Source organism: Sturnira hondurensis, unplaced genomic scaffold (genome assembly GCF_014824575.4).
Source record: "Sturnira hondurensis isolate 20B ecotype Veracruz unplaced genomic scaffold, ASM1482457v3 Scaffold0006413, whole genome shotgun sequence".
In the NCBI taxonomy this organism is placed as follows: Eukaryota; Metazoa; Chordata; class Mammalia; order Chiroptera; family Phyllostomidae; genus Sturnira; species Sturnira hondurensis.
The window spans coordinates 40,645,996-40,669,023 of NW_028079044.1; the positions used below are offsets into that span (position 1 = coordinate 40,645,996).

Here is a 23,028-nt window from a genome sequence, read left to right on the forward strand (position 1 = left end):
TTTTCGGAGTCCTGTGACCTTGGCTTTGCAGAGTCACCTCTCCCTGTCTTCATGTGGTCCTCCCTTTGTCCCTGCCTTCAGATTTGCACTTCTTTTTGCTTCTTTTTTATTGGATTCAGTGGAGTGACATTGGTTAATAAAATTATACATGTTTCTATAATACATACTTCATCTTGGAAGCAGTTTTTTAATGTCCAGAATGGAAGTGGATTTTCCAGGGTTGGCCTATAAATTAATCACTTTCTTGCGTAAAGACTTTGCAAGGGCGTTTGGTCCTGGCTAAGAATCCAGTGGTTTGGCCTCAGGAGTAAACATTCACAGGCTGGGGAGTTGGCCCAGAGGGTAGACCGTTGAATGTAAGTTAATGTGTCTACAGGCATAACAGGGAGAAGGAACCAATTTTTGTTGCACATCATGCTGGGTACAGTGCTAGTTGCTTAATATGTGCCACCTCCTCTGATCTTTGTCACAATCTGATGAGCTAGGTCTTCGCTATATTTTACAGTTCAGGTTGAAAGAGTTTGAGTCACAGCCTCTGGCCATTCTCAGTTGCAGAATCAGGAGCCAAACTAGCCCAGGCCTGTCTGGACCCAGAGACCTTGGTCTTCCATTATGTCATGGTGCCCCTCAAGTATTTTCGAATTATTTTATTTTTCTGGTCCTCAGTTTCTCTCCAAATGGCTACTCTTGGCTAAATATGTTCCCAACTCTTGCCAGAGGTTAGGTGTTTCTCTAGGAATAGAGATACTGGAGGGAACTCTCATCTTCGAATCCATGCAGTTCTCTGGGCCTGGTGTGTGAGGCACCTAAAGACGAGGGGATCTAGAACATGAGAGCCGTGCATGCCCATTGTTCACTGCTGGACTGTGGGAGGTGGGAGGTGGAGACTTTACTCCCAATCTTTACTCATGTTACCGTGAGACTCTTGATCCTTCAGCACAAGTTCTTGAACCGAGCCAGCCCCGATTAGCCTGATTGGGAGCCCGTGGCCCACAGATCACTTGGTCCTGGATCCTGCATGTAGCCCAGGTACTGGTAGAATATGGAAGGGGTTGTGCTTTAGCAGAAACCAGAGGCGTGGCTCCCTTGCCTGGAGGCACCGGGCTCCCATTGGCCTTAGCAAAGAATGTCTAAGGTTGCTTAGCCCAGATCTTGTCACACCCATGCTCTGTCCTGTTTAGAGTCCTTTTACTTCTCCCTCTAAAACACTATCAGTGAGATGGTGGCCTGTGTGTCTCTGCCGAGTGTGTGTACGCATGTGCTTAGCCCAGCTCAGGGCAGCTGCACCACTGCGGAGGTAGAATCGGGGACTGAGACTGGCTCACCGTTAGAAGTTAGATAATGGTACCTCTTATGAATGGGATGATACATGAAGAATGCATTGAATTTGTGGAAACAAAGTCATAAGGCAATTATTTGCCTGGTGAATTATGTTGATACGTCCTGCATCTCATTAAATAATCTTTTAAAATCTTTGTTACATTAATTATTCATATTTAGCACAACCTAGAAAAAAAGCATGATAACTTTTTAGTGTTAAGTGGCTAATAGTAAACATTCTAAGGGCAAACTGCTAATTGGGTAAGAGATTCTTGTGGAGGAAAGAATTTGGGGTTGGGTGGAAGTCCGACCTTCTAGAGCCTCTTTCCTTCTCGTCATAAGTGCCTTGGGAGTTCATATCTGTGCTGAGTGTTTCCTGCTGCTGGAAGCCCCAGGGGGTGGCGACAGGGAGTTCTAAGGGACTGTCTGCATGCACAGTGTAGGCCAACTCTGTATTGGGGGCAGAGGAGGGAGGTAGATAATTTGCATGTCACCCGTGGTATAAAGGCTCCAGGTGACAGGTCCCTTTCCTTCCGTAGTAAAGGAAGTCCATGGAATCTTGCAGCTATAATGTCAGATGTTGTTGCTCTTTGGTGCCCAAACACTTCTTACAACCTTAGAAATCACCAGCTCAGGAGCAGGCTGTCTGTCTCGGCTCTGGCGGATCTTGTAAGAGGCTCCAGTGCAACCGTGAGCTGCCTGTGGGAAGGGGATGGGAGCCGCCAGCGTAAGCCACCATCCTCCATCCTGCCTTACCCACGACTCCAGAGGGAGTCCCAGGAAGGCAAGTTTTCTTCCTAATCTGCGGAGTCCAAGTATTATGGACTGAACCGGGTTCCCCACACATCCCCCTGCTTGAAGTGCACACGGTCTCCCTTTGGTTGACCTCCATCACCGCCAACAACTGGGCAGAGTGGACCAAAGCCTGGCCTAGCTCTGAGGTAGGCCTTTGCCCCACTGGGGCTGGGAAGGCAGGTTCTGTGGGAAACCAGCAGGCGCTTCGAATTGCTCAATTTCAGACAAGAAGTCTTTAAAGTTGCTTTTTGTTGTTTTATTGTGAAAGAGAGTCATTCTTGCAAGTAGTTGGCTTTCCTTCAAGGCTAATTGCACACTCTGTTCTTTGGGGAACTGCATTGCCGTACAGCACACTTCCAGTGCACCAAGCTTAAAGCAAGTCGGTAATTCTCAGGAGAGAGAATCCGGCGTTTGTCCCGGGGCTGGATTCAGCCTCCTCCCACAGCCTGACTCCCCAGCCAGTTGCATATTTTGGTGGAGAGATTTAGGGGACTGAAACCACAGCTGCACAGTTTCTTTTCTTTTTCCCCCTCAAGAACTGTTTATTGCGGTCAGGGAGGGCTGTCAGGCACCATGCGGAGCCATGGTTTCCTTATCCCAGCAGTGACCAAAAGTCCTTGGTAGTGTCCATGCTGACTGTGGACGTTGTTGTGAACACGAAGCATTCTATAGATATAAGGACTTCTTTGTGCAGACATAACAAGTAAATCTTGACTCAGCTTGTGTCTTTTTGGTGAACGACCATCCACGAGCCGACTTACACTGCACAACTCCTTCAGTTCTGAAGCAACCCTGCACAATTCACTTTGTTTAAGTGAATATCGTCAGGGCTAGGGATTTTTTTTAATATTTTATTTATTTATTTATTTATTATTACAGAGAGGGAAAGAGAAGGAGAAAGAGTGGGAGAGAAACATCAATGTGTGGTTGCCTCTCATATGTCCCCTACTGGGGACCTGGCCTGCAGTCAGGCATGTGCCCTGACTGGGAATCGAACCAGCGACCCTTTGCTTCACAGGCCTGTACTCAATCCACTGAGCTACGCCAGCCAGGGCAGGGCTAACCCAGTTCCACTGCTCTGTTTATTAGAATTGTGTTGCTGATTTACAGTGGCTTCCAGAGCCTCTGTCCTTGCAGGCTGCTCATGGGGAGAATTTTGCTCTTATTGCCCTGCATTGTTATTATTTTTATTTTTATTTTTTGTTCTGAATGAAGAACTCCAACTCAGCATCATTTCTATTTCCCGAACCAACACCCAAATTGACTCTCCTGGATGTGGACCCATGCAGTGGTTTCTGTCTTGTTCAACAATCTGCATTCACTGGACTGTTTGAAAGGGAGAGATTGTGCAGGAAAAGGGGTAGAAGAGAAATACCAGCAAGTATTTAAGGTTCACTGGAATTAAACACTGGGTGAAGCTGATCAGACATGATCCTCATAATAAACTTGATCTGCATTTTATAGATGAGTAAAATATACTCAAAGAATGTGTAACTTGACCAGTCATATAACTGATACATTATAAAGGGTGACTTAAAACTTCTATTTCCCTACATAGAAAATGTACAAATTATTTTTTCAAGTTGTTTCTGTAGACCTCGAGCTGTTATAAAATGAGCTGTTACCCAGGAGTTCTAAGACCATAGATTAGTTGTCTGCTTTCGAGATCATGATCGAGTTGATCATGTTGTACTTGTGGTATTAGACACATGTCTAGGAGTAGAATGGCTGGGCCCTAGGCTGTGCCTGGGTGTGACGGGTTATGCCTGATTGTTCTACCCTTTACTGAAAGCGGAGCAGAATAGTCTGAACATGTTACTGTTGAATTGTCTATTTATCCCACAAATTCTGTGGATTTGACTTTATGTATTTGGGGGCTTTTTTTTTAAAGCACGTATGTTTGGTACATATATTTGTTAGGTACAAGTATTTATAAATTTTTTGATAGATTGAAACCTTTGTCATTATAAAGTGTCCCTCTTTTTTCTCCAGGGATATGTTTATTGCTTTTAGAGAGAGCTGGGGGTGGGGGGAACATTGATGTGAGAGAGAAACATTCATCAGTTGTTTGTATGTGGCCCTGACCAGGAATCAAACCCGAAACCTTTGGTGTTTGGGACAGCACCTCAGCCAAGTGAACCACCCGGCCAGGACTAACATGTCGTGCTTTTCTGCAGGGCTTCCTTTGTCCAAAGTCAAATGCCCATGTGTGAGAGTCAGTGTCTGAACTTTCAACTCTGCTTCAATGGTCTGTGTGCCTATATCAATACTATTATACTTAAGTGTCTTAACAGAATATAGATTAATAATATGTCTTTTTTGTTGTTATTGTTTATATGTCTAAAACATATAACTGCTTGAGACAGAGTCTCATCTTATAGTCTTTTATTTGTATTGTTCTGACCTTGAGTTTACACATCTAAAATAATGTCTCCTTTTCAAATTTAATGCATGCAAACTCTTAGCCTAGTTCTCGCATCAGTAACCAGTAAACAAAAGATGTTAATAGTTCAGTCAGTAATAAACAGGAATGGGTAGGGGTTTTTTGTGTGGGGGGGTGTAGAAATTTAGAGCTGAGAGTCTCTGATACATATAAAAATTTTCAGCTCAACTTATCAGATGTTTAGAGAAGTGAAGTGACTCAGAGTGACTCCAAGTGACTCAAGATGACTGAGCTCCCTGGGTGTGGAGCTGAGGCTAGAGTTTATCTCCTTGTACTTCCTCCATCAGTGTATGCGTAACTTTACCCTCTCGGGGATCCTTGCTGGGGAGGGAGGGAAGGAGGAAGGAGAGAATCCCTGGGGACAAACTTTTTAGGAAATCCGTTTCTGCTGTGGATTAGCTAAGCTTTATAGGCCAGTGAAGGGAGTGCCTCGCCTTGAGCAAGGTGACACCCATGCTGCCTTGGTCACCTGACGCCAACATTCTCCCCTCCCACAGAGGAAGACGGTGTAGTGAGTCTGCTGCTGTCCTGTTGTTGTTGTGAAGCAGAGGTGGCACACCAGAAGGGGCATGCGGGTAGCACTGGTGACATCAGGAAGAACCCCGATGTGGTGACGCGGTCACTATGACAAATGGTGTGGTTTGGGGCTTGCTGGCTAAATTGTGTGCAACGTCGTTACCGAGAGCAGTTGTGCATCCCACATCCGTGGGATGTCTCCCCTCCTGGAATCTTTCTCATCTTCATAAGAGTCGTGAATCCTCACCTCCATCCAGCAGGAGATCGGAGCCTCCTACAGTGAGAGGGAGCTTCCCCTTCTCCTGCGAGTTATGAAGAAACATGGTTATTTGGATGCTGGTTGAGGCACATGAGATGACATTGCACCCACCAGGGCTGGCCCAGATGTAAAGATCTGCCCAAGTTATTCCGAAAGAGTAAAAATGTCCCCTTTCTACTCCCAATCACGTTCTTCCCTAATGGTGACGGTGGTGGTGAAAATGGTGGCCGGGAGAACATTACTTTTTCAAAGATGGAGGAGGAATATATCAAATGCCAAGTTTCTTAAGAAATTTGGCCCTGGCTGCTGTAGCTCAGTGGATTGAGCGAGGGCCTGTGAACTGAAGGATCGTGGTTCAATTCCCAGTCAGGGCACATGCCTGGGTTGCCGGACAGTTCTCAGCAGGGGACCCATGAGAGGCAACCATAAATTGATATTTCTCTCCTCTCCTTCCCTTCCCCTCTAAAGATAAATAAATAAGATCTTTAAAAAAAGAAAAAGAAAAGAAATTTGGTATGTAAGAGCGCCTTTAAGAGGTGCTTAAATACCAGGCAGGGTGTTCATTTATGTGGTGTTGGTGCCAATTTTAGGGGAGCTGATTATCTGTTAGTTGGTGGAAGAATAGCCTAGGGCTTAAGTATAGGAGTTGGTAGTTAAAATCCTGGCTCTGTGCCCTGGCTGGTGTAGCTCAGTGGATTGAGCATGGGCCTGTGAAACAAAGGGTTGCTGGTTCAATTCCCAGTCAGAGCACATGCCTGGGTTGTGGGCCAGGTCCCCAGTGGGGGCGTGCATGAGAGGCAACCACACATTGATGTTTCTCTCCCACTCTTTCTCCTTCCCTTCCCCTCTCTCTGAAAATAAATAAATAAAAATATATTATTTTTAAATCCTGGCTCTACTACTTAGTAGTTCCGGTTACTTCTCTGAATTTGGACCTTTGACCGTGAAATGGGAAAAACAGTAATAATAGTAATAATACCTACCTCATAGATTATGTTGGAAATTTCTAATGAGTAAAGAACTTTTGGAAAACATTAGATGTTCTTTTAGCTCTCAGAGCGCTGCTCGTGTTGCCTGGCAAGTCGTGACCTAAGAAGCGGTCTGGCTGTACGCCTTAAATTTCCACGGTGCTGCGTGTCAGTTATATCTCCATACAGCTGGGCAGGAAAGAAGTTATGTAATGACCCCCCCCCGCCCCCCAAAAAAAATAAAACAAAAGGAGTGGTCTAGGTGTATGGTCCAAATGAGTGGCTAGACTTCCGCAGGCCTGGTTAACAGGCGAAATGACAAATGATCCATCGAAAAGCAGAGCTTTCGTTAAAGGTTTCTGCTCTTGCTTTTACAGTGTCATATGTCAGATTATGAAAACCAGGGTCTATGATTTGGAGCAAGGTTTAAAGAAATGAGAGCGGCCAAAATATAACGTTTTCTTCCTGAACTTTAAACGTTAATAGCTTTCAAATATTTCTTAATCTACTCAGGACTTTTGTTGGTTTAGTTCACCCTCAGCCTTGTTTGATTTTTGGTTCTTGGGCTCTCAGAAGCCCCCATCCTCCCTCACGGCAGGTCTGGACGTGACGTATATTTGCTACATCGACACTGGAAAGACGGCTGTTCACGTGTGGCTTTAAAAGTCTGTGGCTCTAATGTGCCAGCAGCTTTGGTTATTTTTGGTGTTGTTTTGAGCAACTTGGGTATTATCTCTGGTGATAGTTCTGAACTTCCGCATTTTATACATTATTATTATTAATTTTGAAGTCTACAGGATAGCAAAATGTGGCTCTAAAAATAATAGACTTCAGATAAGTACTAATTATGATGAAAACTAAAATGTCAGTCTCAATTTTATACCTGAGGCTGTTAATGTTTATGGCCATAGAATGTATTATTATAATATTAACAGGTGTGGGGTAAGCATTTAAAGTAACTTTTGGTAGGAAAAATGTAGTGTATGCTTTGTAGAACTGCTTTTCAACGTAGTGCTTTATTAGAATTACCTGATATATTCAATGAAAATGCAGATTCTTGCCAGCAACCCCCAACCCCCCTGAAAGAGTCTGGTTTGGTAGGTCTTGGGTGAGATCTGAGAATTCACATATTTGACAAGCCCCCACATGTGACTCATATTTGCACTACAGTTTGAAGGCCATTGTTTTATATTTGTGTACACTTTTCACTAAACAACTGAAAAGTGAAAATGGTTTGAATAGTGTTGACTGTAACTGCTAACAGGCAGTTGCACCCCGCCACTCCACCCCCACCCTGGCCAAAGCTTTCTCATTAATTGGTGCCTTTCCTGTCATGAGTAGCGTTTAAGTAAAATAGGTTGGGTGCCTGGCATGAATTTGTAGAAAATTCTACTTTTAGTGGGAGCTTGATAGGATGATTTCTAGAATACACCCAAATGTTGTATTTGATTGAGAGTTTAAGTACTAAGTTGCCCTTAATACCTTGCTTCTGCTTTCTGTGACATTTGATGAGATAGCTTTCCATACCCTGCTAACCAGGACTCAGCAGCCTCCTGTGACTGTGTCTTTACCTCTTTTTGTGACTCTTTCTGTCTCCAGAACTTTATTTCTCTTGGTCTCCGTCTTGCTAAATGTTTTGTCCAAGCAACCTTAACCTCTAATCTTTTGTTTTCTTTCAAGGAGGGAGAGGAAGAGAGAGAGAGAGAGAGAGAAACCAAAGTAGCGTTCACATGAACAACGCTTGGGCACATTCTTTTCCAGGAAATGTCTTGGTGGACCCAGATTTCCATAGTAGCGAGAAGACACTTATGTAATCCTAGGTGTAGGGTTTCTTCCCAACCCCACTCCCACTTTGGATGAAACAACTGAATAATTGTCATCTCTCTGCAGCCACACAAACACCAGTGCACAGGTGCTCCATCCCGTGGGCATCAGTCTGTCCAGAGGTTGTCAGACGTCCGCCAGGACTGGCTCAGGGAGAGGAATTAGAAGCGAGATTATTGGTTGGTTTGGCTCCTTGTCAGGAGGAGGGCTGGATGGCGTTCCGCCTAGGTATTTATCCCAGCCGATCACACCCTGAAACGCGCTGAGTCCTGCCTCCCTTGTCCGGTTAACTCTTTCCAGATGTACTGTGGTTTGTAGTACTTTTCTCCACTGTCCTGTTGCTCAGAGGCATCACTTACCTGTGACTTAGGCAGGTTTCGTTCTTCCTTCCCATTGAGGATGATGCCCACCATATCCCTCCTTTAAGAAGTTAAGCTACCTTGTTTTTTGTAGATTGACTTAGAGAAGCGACATGAGCTCATGAATGATTTCTTGTCTATGAACTGGGAAAATGAGAGAATTGTAATCAAATCTTTGAAACCAGATCTGATAAAGTAGAAAAAAGCGTCTTATCCTCACATGGATTCTCATTACCACCTATGGTTGGCATCTAAGTCTCCTGAGCCCAGGTAGGAGGCAAGATGTACGTGACGTAGGTCTGTTCAGAGGTCATCACATGTTCTGTCTGTCGGCATGTATTTGCCTTTTCATACAGAAGGAAAATAACCTTCCCCGGGCTGTGCACTTGCTGCAGTTACTTGTAATACGTTTATGTGCAGAACATGGTGTGCCGTAGACACTAATTCAAGGTCTGTTATAACCAAATCCGTGACAGAGCTCTACCTGTACTTGATCATTTTGCACGTCCTTAGTAACAGGCCATCGGCACTGCTGGAACCACCGCAGCTGCTGGGACCACTCGGGGAGAAATGACGTCTTTCCTAACAGCCTGACTCTAAACATACTGCCTTGAAAATAGGCGTGATAAAATTCCCTTTGCCTCATTCAAGGAAACAACTGGAGATCAATGTCTAAGTGTACACATTGTGGAGGATTTTAAGTGACACAAAAAGCAACCCAACCTTAACTGAGAAACTTGAGGCATTCTGTTCAGTTAAGCAAGCTATTATAATAATCATAACCTGCATGTCTTTTTCCATCCGAACCACCGTAAACCTGCTTTTCCCACCTCTGTATGTGAGGGGACCTAGACTTCCTCACACTTACATATGTCAATATTGCACTTGATGAATTTGTATTTGTGGAGGGCTGCAGCATCATGTGGAGTTCAAAGTCATGTGGAGTTCATGTGGCATTTAGTTGTGTGACCCTAAGCAAATAACCGCTCTGAGATGCAGTTTTTTTTTACAGGGATTGTATGGCAGATCATGGGTTGCCAATGACAGAAAACAGCTATTGTAAGGGGAAAAAAGAAAGTGATTGGAAGGGTATCGATAATGTAGCAGTCTAGACAACCTAGCTTGGTAGACTAGGATAGGAACCCGGGCTCATCTGGGGTGTTAAGTCCCAGGGCAGATAAACTTTGTCTCTGTGTTGCTCAGCCCCAGGTTCAGTGGTCCAGGAGAGAGTCTGATTGGCCAAAGTTGGGTCAGGTGACCCCAAGGATACAGGAGGGCACCTTGGTTAGCATTCCCATCCCTATTGCCCACCACAGGAGAAAGGTGGTACCGAAAAAAGATACCAGGCTGCTTTCAGCAGAATGGCAGGTGTATGGCCCAAACCCAACAGATGCCACCCATGGCGGTTAGGAGGATTTTCAGAAAAGTGGGTAAAGTACCTGGATTGGTGCCTGGAAAAGAATGGGTTTTAATAAACAACAGAATTTATTGAGGAATATCCTGCTGCTTTGAAAAGGACCCTACCTGTGATACCCCTCCTCCAGAACTAGATTACAAGCTTCATGAAGGCAAGGACTGAGCTATTTAAATCTTTATTTTACTTCAGGTCTCCACACACCAGTTGGTACCAAATGCTATAGTTCCCCCCCCCGCCCACCCCAGCACCCTAGGTGTGTTCCCATAATCTCAGTACCCCCAGAGGAGTGCGCAGGTGCTGTGGCACAGGGAAGGGATAGGGCAGGAGTGGTGCTTTAGCTCCAACCCCACCCTTGTTCTCTGCTGCTCGGGAGAGCCTGTGGGCCTACAGGGGCGAGGCTGTTTGTATGCCTAGGTAGCCTTGATCCGCTTTAGTTTATAAAAGAGTAAGTTGGTCACAAACTTTGGTGTTTGAAAAATGAGTGTGTGTTCACACACATACACAAACAAAAACAAATGACATTTATTTTTTAAAATAAAATTCAGTTCAAGTTGCCACTTGAACTGAATGGGAAGTGATAAGAAATGAGAAAAATGTGCCCATCTAGAAGGGAGTGACCCTTTCTCAGTCATTGCCAAGTGCCCATCCACATGTGGTATCGTTAGATCTTCAGACTGTTCCAAAAAGGCCAGAACCTGTACTTTGTGTGCGTGTGTGGCCTTAAATGAAACAGTAGACCAAATGCACGTAATTGACATTTACAGAGCCTTTCAACCCAGATCATCAGATTATATGCCTTCTTCTCCAGTGCTCAGGGAACATTCTCAAGGATAGATCACATGGTGGGTCAGAAAGCCAGCCTCAACAGAGTCACGAAGATTGAAATCGTGACAAGCATATTCTCTGGCCACAATGCAAAATGACATTCCATTAACACCCAATTAACTGCTAGAATCAATGGCTATAATTTTCTCTCTTTTCATGCAGAATAATTAGCAGTGATTATAAAATCTATAGCAAGCTTCAGAGTGAGGTTAACTAAAAATGTTACTTCTCATTATGTTTAAACTGATGAGGGGGGACTGTTTGTCAACACAGGTGGTTCCTCTACACAGGGGACACGGAACCTCACATGTGTGAGGTCATTCTTTCCTATGAGTCCTAACAGGTTGATAGTAGCTTTTCTTTTTTCAATCATTCAGCTTCAAAACTGGGAGCCTCCTTAGAACACACCCTAGACACATCTGCTACCTTTATGAGTACAATGATTATAATCAGGTCCAGTTGAAGATCGGATAGGGACTAGTAAACTAAAAATTATCAACAAGTTATGTAATATGTAAAGAAACAAAATTAAGTTGTTTCACTGTAACAAAAACTGAAAAAATATTTGTACTTTTAATGTTAAAAGTCCCTAGCTTCCAAATACTGATCTTTCAAACAAGCACTGCATGGGAGGGATAGGATGCGGTTCTGGCTGAGCCTCGGTGCTGAAGGTGGTGTTCAAAGACACAGGCTCACCTCATCCCTGGGCGCTGGCTCAGGGTGAGGTGGAGCGTGAGCTCACCTGGCCACTCCTGCCCTCCCATTTGGCAACCCCAAAGGATGGTTGTCAAGAGTTGCAGCATTTTCCCAGTATTTGAGTTAGTGTTAATGAATTAGTCATTGGGAGCAGGTGTGCACAGGAACTACCCAGGCATTGTACCTGAGGAAATATTATCGTAACAGCAGAACAACAGACATAGGAAGCATCATTAAGTTAACCAACCTCAACCAAACCTTCCCTGTTCCCTCCCCTGAACCCACCTTCTTTCCCTTCTTCCCATTTGTCTTCCTCTCCTTCCTCCTTTTTATTTTCTTATTTTCCTAAGAATGATCACTAAGTGAAGTGATCATTTCTCTTATAAGGACCCCTGTGGTAACACTGGGCCCACCCGAATAACCCGGAGTGATTTCTCTGTTAAAATCAGCCGCTTAGCAACTCAGTTCCATCTGCTACCTGAATTCCCCATTGCCATATGGAAACTAGCATATTTATAGGTTCTGGGGATTAGGACACGGCCATCTTTGGGAGTTGGGGTATTATTCAGCCTCCAACAAGTACTTGCTATGTGCCAGGTACTGTATGGACTTATAGTCTCTTTGGTTCTGTTTTGCTCTTATCACTGACAGCTGGAGACCTGTATTTTCTCCATTTTTCTATTAGAGTGGACACAACCAAATTGTTCATATTGAATATCCACATCTTCAGACACACAGCAGATATACCATCTGTTTGCATGTCAGCTAAATGAAAACACCCAGTACCTGCTGCCACCATGAACTTCATGAGAAGAACTTTCATTTGGGGCAGGGGCTGTGGGTCAGTAACAAGCTCCCCATGACATATCCAGAGGGGCCTCTCACTGTTTCTCAACTGGGACACCTTGGCAAGTCAAAGGAGGCACTACTAATAATTATGCAGGAACAACAGGAATAAAGGGACTGTCCTAGGAACACCGGGCCATGGGGTCCCCCTATACATTGGGTCCAAATGAATAACAACAGCCATAAATACTGTGACTATGTATTGAGTACCCCCTAGGTTCAGAGCACTGTAGTAGAAGCTTCACATACTTTACCCCATTTAAATCTTAAAACAATCTTATAGGTGGTATTATTGGCGTTACTTTTAATCATCCCTATTTTGGAGTTAAGGAAAAGAGAGCTCAGGAATGCAAATACCTAGCTGAAGCTAGTGAGTTGCCAAGTTAGGATTTAAGCCCAATTTTGTAAAAACTCTACAACAAATGCTTTCTCCATTATATTGCCTTCCAGGAAAAGTGTAGTTTCTTGGAAATGATTGAATTGCCGTCGCCAGCTGGGAGTGGCTGGGCATTTTCAGGACGGCGTGACCTGTGAGGACCACACAGTGCCTCTGTGATAGGGTTGTGCGTGGCCAGGAGCCGTAACGGATGCTTTTGCTTCCTCTTGCCCTCAGGTCTGCCAGTTCGTCGTCTCCGTCAATGGGCTCAACGTGCTGCATGTAGACTACCGGACCGTGAGCAACCTGATTCTGACCGGCCCTCGGACCATCGTCATGGAGGTCATGGAGGAGTTGGAGTGCTGAGCGGGGGGCGGGCCCCCAGAGTGGCCTGCAGATGGGGGAACGCCAAAACAACACAGAGCAATGCAATGACAAGACTCCCTTGCCTGTGGCTGGCTTTGGACATACAGATCTCTTCTCTGTGCACACACATCCTAATTGGAGTTTCAGACACTGTTTAAATGTGGAAGGACTGGATAATGCCTCTTAAAAACAACAACTTATGTCAGTGTAGAGTATATTTGAGACACAGAATTTTCTGATTGGGTAGAATCGCTCTTTGTAGTTCTCATCCACTGTTTTTTTATCTTAGTTTTACAGAAAGTTGTTGAAATGCTTCTCTAGCCAAAACAGCTACATGCTAAAATCCCCTTTGTTAGGGGTCAGTAGCGTAGTTTTTACAGACTCTAAAGTGCAGCCTCACTGAAATGAGCATGGAACTGCTTGTTAGAGAATCTAGATTCTTCTGAGCTTCAAATTAAAGCAACAAAGGAATGGTATCTGCGAATTCATACTTCGAAGGAGGTTCTAAAGCATCCGAGTGCTTAAAAGCCATCAAAAAATGGCTTTTTCTTAATTCCTGCCTTTAGTATCAGCTTTTAACTTAGCATGTTTTCAACATACGTTGACAAACAAAAGCAATGAGATGGTATGGGTGGGTAGGTAGGGAGATGCCGCTTAAAATTGTTTGCTGTTTTCTCTGTCTGAATCTAAAGCATTTTGTTCTCGCAGCTACCGCAGCTTTCTGGAGTTAATGCTGTGTGTGTTGAATGTCAAAACAGAGAAGTTCGTACACACACAAGTGATCCAGATCGAGCCTCTGGCAGGATTTCATTCTGAGGTTGTCCCTTTTTAAGTGAAGTATCCTAGAACTTGGCCCATATGTGTTGAAAACTTGAAACTAAATTGCCTTCCTGGCCCACATTTCTACCAGCTTTCTAGTATAACATATTTTAAGGACATGACATGCTGCTCATTTGGCGAGATTACTGTGTTTTGCCGTGTATAATATGACTTTTGGCCCAATTTGGGGGGCGGAGAATAAGGGTGAGCATTATACATGGGTGTAATGATTGCAGAGTGTGGGCCCAACAATCCGGTGTATAATGTGCACAGAATCGTGGGTGTGCATTGTACACTGGGGTGCACTTTGCGCCACCAAATGCGGCATTTTTCACCAAAACCGAGTCTTGTGTGTTGTGACTTTTCAGCTCACTTGTATATATGCATGTTTCCTTCTTTCTCATTCTTAGGATTCTTCTTTTTGATCTAGAAAAGAATGCATTTTGGGCCCTGGTGTATAGAGGAAATTCCTCAAAGTGCCAAATTAGGGAGTCAGGGAACACTGAATTCTTTTTAATTTCATATAATGAATTCTGAATGATGAAGTTGCTTTCTTATTGTGTATTCACAAACTAAAATATGAATGCTGTACCTCAGCCATTTTTTTGTGACAGGCCATCACGATGCATCGGTACTGGTGGAACCGACATACCATGTGAAAGACGTTGCCACTGTGTTTGTGCAATCCCGCTTTCCTCACCTGTAGCTGTAGTCAGAGAATGTCAAATAAGATACAGTGACCACTGTTAATGTTGTCAATGTGCATTTGAGAAACATTGTCTTCTCCATACATGTTATTATTGTATGTGTGTTTATACTGTATGCCAGTCTCTGGGCTACAGATCTTAACACATAGGGTCTCAATTCTCATCACAACCCTGCAAGGTCGGTATCATCATATCGAATTTTTAGATGTGGAAACTAAGTCTGAGCAAGTTTAAAATGGTCTCTAAGTTCACCCAGCTGCAGAAAGTGCAAAGTGATAGAAGCCTCGGTACAAACACAGGCTTCTGTCTTGTTAAAACCCGTGTCACCCCCTTCCCTAGCCTCTCTCCCTTTAGGGACCTTCTGTTGAAGGTTTAGTCTGTACCAGGTGCTGTGCTAAAAAACTATTCATTACTTGTTCTTACTGACCGGTGAGGTCAAGATCATTACCCTCATTTTATAGCTAAGAGGTTAGTTAGTCTTATGCCCAAGGCCCACACAACCAATACATGGGAGGCCTTACCATTCCGCTTGAAAAGATGTTTATAACGTCTTTAAGAGATGAGTCTTAAATGGTTTCCGTGCCCTGGTGTCCGAAGGCCTTTCGAGAAATGGCATCTTTTGGAGTGCTACCTTACCCTTGACTCACTTCCTGAAGCCCGTCACCATGGACCTGGCATAATGTCACCTCCCTTTAGCCAACCTAAGTCCCAGAGGAGTGAGTGTCTGGCTTTATTTACCCCCCACAGCCGCCTGCCTGTGAAATCTATTGTAGAGTATCACTGATATCTTTGGTCCTGGGAGTAACGAAGTTAAGGAAGGGAGGGAGGGAGGAATGGTCTTCTCCTTCAGCTCTCATCACTCTTGGTTTAAAGGCTAAATGCTAGAGAATTCTATGTAAGGCCAAGAGAGCTTCACTGTAGCTCCCCCTCCAGCTCACCTGTGACCTTCTCACACTGTAATTGGAGGGAACGCTCCCCTCCTCCAGGGGGCCTCCCTAGAGCCCTCCAGCCTCCGCACGTGCAGTGTCTCTTCCCTGGCACACCCTTCTTTCTCTGTCTCTGCCTGGAAAAGTCTCTCTCATTAACTCACAAATTTTGTTGGGTCCAGAGCCTGGGCCAAACGCCAGTCTCCTGCCCCCCCACCTACATCCTTTCCAGTCCAGTGTCCTCCAGGGTAGGGTAATTTGGGTGGACACGGGCCTTTGGCTTTGGAGCGCCTACAGATGCAGACAGTGCCAGGCACCTGTGCAGGTGAAGGGGATACATTTTAATCGACTCAGGTTGTTAAATCGCATCATTAAAAAAATTAGTGTTTTGTTGGCTATGTGGACAGTAGAACTGCTTTAACATTTAGAAACTCCATTCCTAAACGTAACACCAAGAATTATTCTAAATTAACAGTGAGCCGTATTTCTAAGAACTTTTATTTCCATATGGGCGGGCATCTACACGTAGCAGTGTGTTGCATGTGAGGTTCCCCTCGTTGAGAATCACTGGAAATGGTTTCTTCGTTCCCAGAGAAGAACGTTTGGTGTTTCGGGTGTTGGTGTAGTGCATCTATGCTTCTGTGGTAGAGATGGAAGTAGCGTTTTTGTTTCTTCACCAGCGTGGTGTGTACTATCAGTGCAAATCCGACAGCTGTGTTTGTTAATGCTGTTGTATGTGGCGAAGAAAACGCAGTTGCCTTTTGGGTTGATCCTATTGTGTGATGTTTTATTTTTCATCTCTATTAAATAATCATATAAATTGATCAGGGGACTAGTGGACAAGTGATGGGGAGCATGAAGAAGATACCCATGTCTGAGTAGATCAGCTGCATCCACTTCACGCCATCTCAAAGGTGCATGTGTCGGAATGGTAGCAATGAACAATTCAAACATCGTGGCTTCCAGTTCAAAGTGGGGTCTCACGTCTTCAGATACTCAAGCCCTGTGTAAGCGGATGACAGTAACTATTCTCTCCTGTAAAGTGTTAATCCATTTTATTTTGTTCATAAATGATCACACTAACTCTTTTCAGTTTTGGTAGATAATTATTTGGAGTCTATCACTGACTATGGATTGACTCGTTGAAGGAGGAACTTCAGATGTGCTGTGTTTTTCCTCAGTTCAGTACCAAAAAGACCAATCTGCAGTGTACCAAAATGAAAGTCATCATCAAAGTTAGCATACGCTGTTGTCAAATGCATTAATATATATATATATATATGTTTATTTTTAAATTAGATCGAAATTTATGTTCTCCCTTTATTAAAAATTGTAGCACAATACTTAAAATTATAAGGTAAAAATAGATAGCATAGCATGAGATAAATGTTAAATTTTTAGAACAGTGACTTTAGGTTTTCAGTTTTCCTGTCTTTCAGAACAAATTTGCTATTTTTTATGCTAAGAAAGGGTTGCACTCTAAAGCTGATCTACTACTAATCTATCAGAAAAGAACACGGGGGACTCATCGCCAGTTCTCTAATGTAGCCAAAAGTGCCATTTGTAAAATTACTTAATGATGGATGTTTTCCGAAGCTCTTTTGCCTGAATGGGGGAAAAAGTGCATTAAAAGGCTTTTTCTGTACTGTATTTGAGTTGGAATCATTTTGTCCCTGCACAGCCCCATGTGGATGAGTGTTGTGAAATGGCCCATACGGAGAATGCTAGGTGGTGTTTTACTACTCTGGGGGAATGTTGGTATTTTTACATTCAACTAATCAGGAAATTGGTTACAGAATTCGCTGTGTGTAGGGTGCAGGGGAGAGCCTGGGGGTGAGTGGTTATTTGGGCTACACTCAACATTGACCAAAAGAACTTCACTTTGTTTCATATTTATTCACGTATTTATTTATTTATTCAAGAAACCTTACTGAGGGTTTGCGTTTTGCTGGACACTGCACACAGGCCTTGGGAATACAGAGGTAAGTGGATGTAACCCTGGATCCAGCTTGTTCTTCGAGAGTGGCCTTTGGCCTTGGCCCATGTGGTTCAGTTGGCTGGAGAGTCATCCCCCATACACTGAAAAGCTGTAGGTTCGATCCGGGTCGGGGAGCCTATGAAAGGCAACCAGTCAATGTTTCCCTGTCTCTCGAAATATCTGTATCTCTCTCCCTCTTCTTTCTCTCAAAGCAATGAACAAATGTACTCAATGATTTAAAAATACAAGTCACTTTGGGTCCATCTCCTATAATTCTCTCCACATAGAGGAAGGAATATGAAACAAGGGTGTTGATGCAGGTGGTTTAACGCCAGAAATTCCCCAAGAACCGGAACACTGAGAACAACTGACATTTAATTGTATTCTCCTTTCCAATCTTCCCCTACTTACCCTAACCCAAGGTAGCCACAATGGTGAATGTTGAGTTGCCCGTTCTCTCATTCTTTTTGTTCTCATAGTTGTTTACGTTTTTTTAAAAATAAACATTTTTAAAAGAGCATCAGATTTTAAGTACTTTTCTGGGACTTGCTTGTTTTCATTCAGGATCATTTTACTAAGATTATCCTAGATTTCTAAATATGGTTGTAATTAATTCATTTTTCAAGGGTTCAAAAATTTCTACAGCACACATTATTTGTCTGCTGTCTTGTCACTAGACATTTGGGTTATTTCCATTGCTGAGGTCACAACTAACCAGTTTTCAAAGCCCTTGAATCAAGGTACACTCCCATCCGAAATATAAAAGTAATATATGTTGATCAGTATCTTAACCAATGCATGATACTCTGAGACTTCTTGATTTTTGTCCAATAAATATCTTTTTGGTCAAAGACACTGGAGTCCTAATTTGCTGCAAAGCTCACAAACCTTGAAGCACAACAAAACGTAAGAAATAGTTTGCAGTCCTCACTTACTACTACATCAGTATCTTCGAGACGCCCAGGATGTCCTCCCTCTTTGTTCTGCAACAACTTTGTGATTCCAACGAGGGAAGGATTCCTGGAAGTCAGTATAACATATTCAAGAACCTCCAGAAATCACTGATTAGGCGCCCACTGTGGGCCTGTCACCAAGTCTTGGGCAAACAGCAGCAATTAAGACCAATCTGCGGCCTTATGAAGCTGACGTATTCTTCGGGGGAAACAGACAATAAGTAAGTTATAAAAAATAAAACACTGCATGTTAGTTAGGGGTGAGTGCTAAAAAGTAAAATGAAACCAGATGGCAGGATAGAAAACAGAGTTGCTACATTACTCAATTCCTAGGAGGCACCATTCACATTGCATTATACATGAACAGCGCCCCCTGGAGTTAGTGCAACAGCCCTGAGGGCGTGGGGGGTGGGAAACCTGGGGGAACCTGATGCTAAGAGTTAATGCCTGGGATTAGGCCGGCCTTAGAGAAATCTGGAAGAAGAGAATTATGGGTAGAGAAAACAGCAAGGCTAAGGGTACTGAGGCTGGAAACGTCGTGGGGGTTAGGAGCGTGGGCCCTGGAGGCCGGGACCTGGACTGGGATTGCAGCTCCAGCTCTTAGGAGCGCGCCCAGCTGTGACTCAGCCTCTCTACACTGGTTTCCTTACCTGTCGAACGAGGACAATAGTACCTACCCCTTTTGCCTCCAGTGAGGATTAAATGAGATAATGCATGGAAAATGCTTATCCTTGTGCCTGACCCATAATACGTAATAGTTGGATGTTTATGGTTTTATGCCCACTACATAGAAAACACTCAGGGGAAGTTCTGACCTTACTCAAAACTCACACCAACTAATGTATCCCCCAGGACTGGACCCCAGGCCCGGAAGTGCTCAGTCTGATGCTTTTTTTTTTTAAGCACATCTTTCTGGGCCTTGTTTTTTTCATGTTTTAAGTGCTATAATAGTGTCTCAGATAGCTATATAAAGATTAATGAGTTAATATTTTCAAAAGTCAACACAGTGCCTGGTACCTAGGAAAAGCTCCAACAATTCCTATTGGTAGCTATTGCTGCTATCACTGTGCCTTGCAGATCCCATCATGCTGTAAGACCACACTGGTCCATAGATTGTCTGTGCGGATTGTCTCTCCACATCCTCACCACTGACAACATGCACTTCAGCTGTTTTCATTGGGAGAGACCATGTGTATCCGAAGGAACCCAAAACACTAATTCAAAAAATATATATGCACACCCACATTCACTGCCCAGTTATTTGCTGTAGCCAAGATGTGGAAGCCACCTGAGTGCTCATTAAAAGAGAAGCAGGTAAAAGAGTGTGGAACATTTGCATGGTGAAATACTACTCAGCCACAAGAAAAGAATGAAATCTTCCCTTTTACTGCAGCACAGTGGACCTAGAAGAGTGATTGTTGTGGCACATAAACTAATTACTAAAATTCAATTTGCCCTGGCTGGAGTAGCTCAGTGGATTGAGCGCAGGCCTGCAAACCAGACGATCGAGGTTCGATTCCCAGTCAGGGCACATGCCTGGATTGCAGGCAGGTTCCCTGCAGGCCAGTTCCCAGCAGGGGACACACCAGAGGCAACCATACATTGATATTTCTCTCCCTCTCTCCTTCCCGTCCCCTCTAAAGATAAATAAATTTTAAAAATCTTTAAAAAAGAGCAACCTTTAAAATTCAGTTCGGTGGCACACTAAGCAATGTATTTGTTGCCAGTCAGACAAACAATGTGTATAATTTTGACTCATTCACATTGGATGTTATTGTTGTGTTGACTATGGTGTCTGTGTCACACCAGTGAAAAACCACTGATCCAGAGTGATTGTAAGTGAAATAAGTCAGTGAAAGACACATACCATATGTTTCACATATATGTAGACTCTAAAGAAAAAAACAAAATAGGAAGAGGTTCATAGTTACAGAGGACAGGCCGTTGGCTGCCAGAGGGGAGGGAGGCTGGGGGCTGGGTGAAAAAGGTGAAGGGATTAATAACTACAAATTGGTGGTTACAGAGCAGTCACAGTGTTGTAGATTGCAGCATCTATAGGAGAATATAGTCGAGAAGATTGTAATAATTATGTGTGGGTCCGGGTGGGTCCTTAGAAATCAGAGGAACCACTCTGTACACTACACAATTGTCTAACCACCAACTTGTACACCTGAAACTAATAAAGAATAGCATGGAATGTAAACTGCAATTGAAAAAAACCATCATAGACTAGATAACAGTAGGGTTAGAAAAATGTATCTACGATCTACTCTGCTTTCAATTAAAGGAAGAAATCACTTTTGCTGTCCGACACCCTCAGTATCTGAGGAGCAAGGAGATCCCCAGGTTGGTCGGAGACGTGCCTTTGGGTTTGGGGCTGTAGGCTGGGAGAGAGCAAAAAATAAGTTCGCATTGGATCCTCATTTTATTCAGCCACCTACCTTTTAAAACTGAAAATTACATGTAAATGACTTACCAAACGTAATCTTTGAAACTCAAGATCTCATAGTAAATAGTTCCGCCAAACTGCCAACTGTTTACCCATCTACTCCCAGATCACGCTTGCCAGCAGTTTTAGAGCCTGTTCAGAAAGCAATAAAAATAATCAGTTGTGCTTTTCATCCCAGGGCGAACGGTAGTAGTTCTCCGACTAACTGGAGATTTCACCTCCGCTGTAAAGGAGTCCCTCCCCCGAGCACACTTTTATGGAGACAGCCTTCCGTTTGCGGGGAACTTCCGAAGGCTGGAGGTTTGGGAGCTTCACGCTGGAGTTATGTAAGCAGAGCCTCCGCCCTGTGCTTCTGTTAGCACGGGCTTGCAGCAGGCAGCGCGGAGGCACGGGCTGCTGCTTGCCCTGTGCATCCGATGACGGTTCTGGGTCTGATGACTGTTCTGGGCGACACACAGGAGCGCTCTGCAAAGCACTTGGCTGAGGTGGCTCCTGGTCCTACACTTGAGGCTTGACAACTCTCTTCCTTTGCCCGTCATTCTGTCTATGTGACTTTCTCTCTCTGCCTCCTGGGACTTCAAATGTTATTCTGAATGCCCTTTGCACCGTGGGGGGTAAATATTAAACTCCCTTCTTCCTGAAGTCTGAAGTGCCTGGGCCCACCAAGATAATTCAGAATGGAGACTTTACAGAGGTGGCTAGTGACGCTTCTCCAAGTCCAGTCTGAGTGGACGGGCCGTGGGCGGATAGGACAGTGAGGAGGAGCAAGGGGGGCCGAGGAAGGCCCTTTGCTCCACTGTGTCAGCTCTGAAAATGTGTAAGTGCAGCCAAAACCGTGTGACGAGCCCAGATTTGAAAAGACCTGAATGTTTCTGCCACTGGGAAAAGTGGAGGAGTGTGACCAGGACCCTGTGACACGGGAATGTGGAGGTTAGTTAATTATTAAGCAGGGAGAATGCCAGGTCTGCTGTTTATCAGCAAAGCGGGAGGGAACCCAGTGCTGAGAGCTCTGAGGAAAGCTGGAATCCAGGAACTTCAGGCCAGTCCATCTGTTAGACAAAAGAGCCACTGTTTTCTCAGACTGTTCGTTCGGCCAGGCTGGCCAGCCTCAGGTGTGAAAAACTGCTCCTAGAGCTTTCCTTGGCTGACGTGGACTGGGAGGGAGGTGGCAAGCACACCACCTTGCTCTCCAATCACACATTGTTTCTGCTCACAAGAGACGATAATCCTCTCATTTATTGCTCCATTACACTCGGAAGTCCACCGTCTTTGCTTTCCTGCTTCCTCGGAGAACTGGTTGGTCCAGGCTCCACACCCTCCTGTCTTGTTTCATAAATGGAAACAAAAGTGCAAAATCACAGCCCCCCTTTTTTTTGTCTATAAGAGATCTTGTAAAACTGCTGGGTCACTCTGTCAATTTACGGATGGAGAAACAGTCTTAGAAAACCTAATAATAATAATAATAATAATAATAATAATAGTTATTGCAATCTAAATACATGACAGCTACTCTCGCAAATGTTTTCTGTGGGTGATTTCATTTAATCCCCACACAGTGCCATGAAGGAGGTTCTGGTATAATCCCCATTTCATAGGCAAGGGACTCAGCTTTCTAGGGAGGTTAAGTCGGCAGCACCAGGTCACATACAGGCCAAGTGCTGGGGCCAGGACTGAAACCCAGTTGCCCTGTACTAGTGGTATCTGCCTCCTGTGGCCACCCAGTCGGCCCAGGAGCACAGGGTGACACATGCAGGTGGTGGCTGAGAACCCCCTGGAGCTAGAACTGGCTCCTTGAGAGCACTCTACTTTCTTGATGTGCTATGGGAGACCACACCTGGCCCTGTCCTGCACAGCAATGATCCGGGACTCATTCCTCAACCCTGACAACTGCCATGACATCCCACCGACACCAGGGATTCCCCCTGCTTTCCTCTGTCTCAACATCACTACTTATCACCTGGTTCATTCATAGGGCTTCTCTTGCTCCTAAGCTGGGGGCGTAAGTGCCTGTTTCTGCAGCTTCCTTCTGAGATACTCTTCTGGAAGCAAACACCCACATGCTTTTGCTTCCATGCGGGCATTTTGTTTCATTCACTCAGCACATAATATTGATGCTTCCAATTGCTATACTAAGTGTCAATCATTATAGGTGGGCAACCGAAAGGTAGCTTGCAAGTCTGGGAGCT

General features: G+C 44.3%; 1 protein-coding gene and 1 long non-coding RNA gene across 2 annotated transcripts in view; one reads left to right on the top strand and one right to left on the bottom strand.

The window, feature by feature from the left end:
* Positions 1-17,112, top strand: part of DEPTOR (DEP domain containing MTOR interacting protein) — a 115,873-nt gene extending 98,761 nt beyond the window's left edge. The window contains exon 9 of the mRNA XM_037048453.1: positions 12,882-17,112. Within this exon, the coding sequence (XP_036904348.1) occupies positions 12,882-13,010 (129 nt within the window). The 3' untranslated portion in view covers positions 13,011-17,112. The remainder of the gene's footprint in view (positions 1-12,881) is intronic.
* Positions 17,113-17,260: 148 nt separating this feature from the next.
* Positions 17,261-21,579, bottom strand: LOC118988631 (uncharacterized). The gene is made up of 3 exons (XR_005066819.1): positions 20,870-21,579; positions 20,157-20,285; positions 17,261-17,576 (listed from the first exon to the last, which is right to left on the bottom strand). It is a non-coding gene; the product is annotated as an uncharacterized LOC118988631 (long non-coding RNA).
* Between the last annotated feature and the right edge of the window lie 1,449 nt (positions 21,580-23,028).